We start from the raw sequence: 5,660 nt of genomic DNA, 5'->3' as shown, positions 1-5,660 counted from the left end.
GCGAGCAATAATGAAAAATTCGGCGACGAACTTTTAATCGATCTTATACGAAGTCGTCCTTATCTGTATGATAAATATTTAAAAGATTATAGAAATACCAAATTGAAAGACAATGTCCTTAAAGAAATTTAGTGATTGGTGACTCGTGTCCTGTAATGATTTAACATTTTTAGGTTACGTCTACTGAAGCAGAAGAGCATACTACAGTATGTACGCGATCTGATTGGTTGGTTTTTATTTCTTTCGCCGCATTGTGCAACGGGAGGCGATAGTTTATGTATCTCTTATTTCTATATTATTCCTATCGCTATACTATCGCTATTGCCTGGCATTGTGTTTAGGCCTTTATATTCATGCTAGAAATAAATCCCATAATTTCCACACGCCACATGTTGTCACACGTTAAATATAAAATTTCTTGAAAAGTTGGTAATACTGACATACTCTACACGCTCGTACTTAACTTTTTACAGGGTGCTTTCCACCTATCGACACAGGCGACACTGTGTTACACAGTGTTCGGTTTTGAGCGTTCCAGCAACGACACGGTGTCACACTACTCGACACGGCGAAAAGATGAGTTTTACCGTGCTGTGTCGCTAGAAGTACCAACCATTGAAAAAATAATAGCGTGTTTTGTAGGGACATCAGGTTAAACTTAAAAGTAACATAACCATAAATAGCTCGTAGATGGTGAGAAGAGGAATACTTATTGGATTTTACAGTACGTTAGATTTGTGTCGTAGGTGGAAAGCACCCAATATTTTCATTTTAGTGACATGGCTAGCGAAAGGAGTAAGATTTTTATTCCATTATATTTATATCTATTCACACTAGCAGCATGTTTTCTCATAATTTATCAATATTTTTTATTATTTGTAGAAGGTGAAGATCAGAGAAGATTCAAGATGTGGTTTAGAATTAACGACAATGATCCGATTGAAATTTCGGATTTAAAAACAAGTACTTACGTACGATTAAAAAGTAAGTAGAAAGAACTGTACTATAATATGCAAATATTATATGTATATACAACGCATTGTATAATATAATTACAAATAATTTTAATGTTAATGTAGAGTTTGATAATGAATTTTACAAATTCGTTTCAAATATGGAAACAAATCGAAAAGAGAAAATAAAATTCCTGTGGAAATCAATAGATGATATAGATTAGTAAGTAATAAGTAATTTTATCTGGCAAGTTTATCATTGACAGTTTCGAGCGACGTGTCATACCAAACTTGTTATTCATTTCAATATATCCTATTTTTAATACTTATGGTCGTTTTTCAAGTACACCGGTGGAAGTTCCAACAGAATCATCTGCCATTGTTTGTAGCCAAATTCCAACAGAATCATCAACCAATGTTTTTAGCAACACATTCTCAAGAGCAAACGGTAATAAACAAATATTTAATATTACGATTTACATTCAACCGTATTTAAACAAACAATAATTTTGTATTGTATTTATTTAATAATTTATTTAGGCTAATTGTATATATTAAAATGGTAAATTAGTGATATTTATAATTGTACGAATTACAGATAGTCTTATTTGCAAACATTGCAAGGAAATGATTGAGTCATTTGATGTGGTTCCACAACATAGATGTTTTATTGGAAAAGATGTTTTTATGGATGCGAACCAAACACTTTTTAAAATAGAAGATGCTGACAATAATCAATGTTATATGATAAGTGAAGATAATCCGTTAGAAAATGAAATGATGCTATCAGAAAAAAACGACACCAAAAAATCAAGTATGTTACATTGTTTTTCCTGTTACCACAGAGTACATTTTTTCTAAATATTTCTCTTGCTTTAATTGCTGTTTTATATGAATAATATCAAAATAAATATTGTAAATAATTACTGATAGGATTTGTTATACACAGATGCTGTGTGGAATAAACACTCAACACTGGCAGTTCTTAGTTTGTACGAGGCAAATCTGCATATGCTGGATAATCCAAAAAAGAAAACCAAAGTGTGGACCGCTATATCAGATGGTTTAAAGCAATTTGATGTTGAGGTAATAATAGTTTTTTATGTTTTGTATTTTTTAAATATTTTATAAATAAAATATATACACATACAAAGGCTCAATCGAAATAAATCAAGACAATTAATGAAATTCACTAACAAGAATTAATGTGAAAATAAGCCTATACAAGCCAACACTGGTTTTTACTTGTGCAATTTATTCCAACTTGGTAAATCCAATTACATGATTCCGTAGACGTTTCGATCTCGGTTTAGATCCTCTTCAGTACATCTCAATAATCTTAACAAATTGTAGATCAAATCCTTCTTACAGCATGGATCAACAGTCAACATCTCACAATATATCGTACATCTAATTACCTTGTTAACTGTATATGGACAATTTATACAAAATTAAATAGGTAGTTCAATTTAAATTATTCATCCTGTATTAATAACAATTGTCACTCACATGTATCGTTAACTGTGTCCTTAGGAACTTTAAACCAACAATGATTTCCCCATGCATCGTCATCAAAGTCATAACTCGATAAATAAAAAATCACAGCTATGCATTAACATAAATGTTATAAAATCTTATTTGATATCAACCAAGCAAATGGTGTTATTCATCTCAATTCTATCGTTCGACTGTGACAACATGTAGATATGTTTAAAGTTGAGTAGAGCTACCAAGTTTTGTTATTAAAATTGACTACATTTATTGATTCGTGATTGTTGGTTGTTTTATATTTTTTATTTCCATTTTTTGTTATAAGACAAAAATTTTTGTTATATATATATATATTATAATTTATAAATTTTCATTTGTTCCTAACAGATGTCGAGTGATCAAGTCAGGTGGAAAATAAATACACTTATAAAAAAATATAAAGAATGTGTTGATAATAATGCAAAATCGGGAAGAAACCCAATATCATTTGAGTATTATGATCAAATGGAGGAGATTTTTGGCAAGGACAAAGAGGCTTTCTCTATTAATGGTTATACTCGGTCATCTAACCTTCCAAAAAAAACTACAATTAATCCAGTTTTGAAAACTAAAACTATAGAAATACAGTCAGAAGTTCCAGTTGTTGCTGAATGCCATCCAAGTGTTTTAAAAGCAAGAATACCACAAATTAACAATCCGAAAGCGAGCATGAATGAAAAAAGAGCTCGCCCACTGCATGGAACTGGATCCAATAATGCTAAAGCAAAGCTACAATTGGAAAAACAATGGCTTGAACATTTGCAAAGTGAAAAAAACCGACAAATACAACGAGATGTTAGGCTTACTAAACTTCTAGAGAAAAAAACAGAAGCGGTGAATTTAAAAAAACGGCAACTCCAAATGCAAGAAAAAGAATTGGAAGTAAAGAAGATGATAGCCAGCAATAAACTAAAAGCCAAATATCGTCAGCACGACGAAATAATTGCAATCGAAAGAGAAAAATGTAAATTATTACACAGACTTTTAAAAGATAAAGAGAATATAGAACAGTCTGTTGTCAACTCTGTAAGTGATTCGGATGCTTACGATGATTGTAACGAAAGTACTGAAAACTGAAAACGTTTATTAATGTGACATTTTTATATTACATAAGTTTTGTTTCTATTAAAAATTTTTTTATAATTGTTATAGAGCGTATATTTAAAAATGTTTATAGAGTTCCATTTGATGTGATAAAATAATTGCAACCAAAAAATATGCGTACAAAACTGAAACTATTTTATTTTTATTATATACAGGCGTTACTAGAGCGTTTAATACATTATAAATCTTAAGTAAGTTAAGATTTTGTTAAGTATTGTGATTAAATAAGATTTGTTGTGTATTTCTTACTTAAAATTAATTATATTACTTTACACTTCAGGAAATAATTCATTAAATAATTGCATCCTGCGATCTATCCGAACATCATTGATATTTTCATTCATAATTACATGATCGTAATTTTCTTCATTTATTTGAAAATTATCATTTTCATCTATACAAAGGTTGTGCAGAATACACGCTGCTATTACTATATTTGTAATAAATTCCATATTTCTGTACTCCGAAAAAAATTTTATCCGACGAAATCGTGCTTTTAATATACCAAATGCTTTTTCACTTGCCATCCGAGTAGACGAATGTAAAGAATTAAATTCTGTTTGTTGAGGTGTTAAGTGACCATTGTCACGAAATGGTGGAACAAGCCATGATAACAACGGATACGCAGAATCACCAAGTACAAATGTATTATTAGGAAATAGTATTTCTTTATCTTCATTCGCTATTTCATACAAAGTCGACCTTCTTAATACACGAGCATCATGCAAGGATCCAGGTTCACCGCAATATACGTTCGTAAATCGCATATCAGAGTCAACGACAGCTTGTAAGTGAATGGAAAAAAATTTTTTACGATTACAGTATGGTATCTCGTTTACCAAAGGTTTCTGAATACGGATGTGAGTACAATCAATCGTTCCTAAAACACGTCGAATTCCTTTTTTTATAAAAAACCTTGCGCATACTGTCGAAATGTTATGCTGTTGCGGCCATTTAATCACATCATCCAATTTAGTCAAAATCCAAGCGATTACACGACGTATAATACGGAATACAGAGGAAATAGAAATATCAAACCGATCTGATATTGTTCTTATCGGCTCTGTATTAGCCATAAACCACAGGAATATGAATATACTCAGCTTTGCTGAAATCGGTTTGCTCCCATACAAATGATTTGGCATAAACACAGATGTTTCAAATTCAGCTGTAATAGAATAATTAGTAAGATCAATTATATTTATCATTAAAAGTAAATAAATATCGAATATAAGAGTGAAACTACTACTATTTACGTAAATGTACATAATTACCAATAAGTAGAAATACTATTTGTCTTGGCAATCGCATGTGTTCCTTAAATTCTTGTTCTGTCCAAGATTCCACAATTTCTAAATACTGTTCCACACGATACCGTTTACAACCAGAAAATAAGTATCGCATTAGTGGAAAATATAATGTATTATCTCCATCATCTTCATATAAACTATCGTCTGTTGTAGTGCTGTCCACTTCGCAATAAGTGCTTGCAGAACTAGAGCTACTACTAAGCTGTGTTGTTGTTTCAATCATACAAAATATCGCCTTCCGTTTCCACATCGACATAATTGTTTGGTTAAACAAAAAGTTTGGTTAAACTGTAACAAATGAATTGATTTTAATATACGACATACGCTAATGTAATCTAGCGTATGGTTAATGCTCTGTTTCCTTATATTAATTATTATATCGATTTACATAAAATTATCAACCATTTATTTTACGTTAAATAATATTATACTGACATTTATCGAAATTGTTTCAATTTGAATATAGTTCTTCTTATTTGTCTATGAATAATGAAATCGAGTAGAAAATTTGTTATAGTTGACTATAGAACCATCTGTTGGGGCTTTATCGAAACACACGTGTTCCAAGGAGCACCCTAACTCTGTGTGACACAGTGTAACACTGTGTCACAGTTTGTGTCGTAGGTGGAAAGCACCCACAGTGTCGAGCAGTGTAACACTGTGTCATATAGCGTTTTCGATTGGGCAAAAGTTAGTGCGCACCAGTGCGCACTCAGTTCACACCAACACTGGACGAGTTCCATGGGTTGCACTGAATAGTGCA

The 5,660-nt window shown here is 31.3% G+C and overlaps 2 protein-coding genes across 2 annotated transcripts; one reads left to right on the top strand and one right to left on the bottom strand.

Annotated features, from left to right (window-relative positions):
* Positions 1–481: 481 nt before the first annotated feature.
* LOC108771121 (uncharacterized) lies at positions 482–3,618 on the top strand. Its single transcript, XM_018523030.1, has 7 exons — positions 482–795; positions 883–984; positions 1,080–1,176; positions 1,298–1,401; positions 1,552–1,767; positions 1,903–2,039; positions 2,832–3,618. The coding sequence occupies exons 1-7, from the start codon at positions 780–782 to the stop codon at positions 3,558–3,560; spliced, it is 1,401 nt and encodes a 466-aa protein (XP_018378532.1). The 5' UTR covers positions 482–779; the 3' UTR covers positions 3,561–3,618.
* A 193-nt stretch (positions 3,619–3,811) lies between these two features.
* LOC108771122 (putative nuclease HARBI1) lies at positions 3,812–5,433 on the bottom strand. The gene is made up of 3 exons (XM_018523031.1): positions 5,333–5,433; positions 4,862–5,185; positions 3,812–4,755 (listed from the first exon to the last, which is right to left on the bottom strand). Exons 2-3 carry the CDS (start codon positions 5,151–5,153, stop codon positions 3,857–3,859), a joined length of 1,191 nt encoding a protein of 396 aa, XP_018378533.1. The 5' UTR covers positions 5,154–5,185; positions 5,333–5,433; the 3' UTR covers positions 3,812–3,856.
* Positions 5,434–5,660: the final 227 nt, after the last annotated feature.

This window comes from Trachymyrmex cornetzi, unplaced genomic scaffold (genome assembly GCF_001594075.2).
Source record: "Trachymyrmex cornetzi isolate Tcor2-1 unplaced genomic scaffold, Tcor1.1 scaffold1397, whole genome shotgun sequence".
Taxonomy (NCBI): Eukaryota; Metazoa; Arthropoda; class Insecta; order Hymenoptera; family Formicidae; genus Trachymyrmex; species Trachymyrmex cornetzi.
The sequence above is the reverse complement of the archived record's forward strand: the minus strand, read 5'-3'. Positions and strand labels throughout refer to the sequence as shown.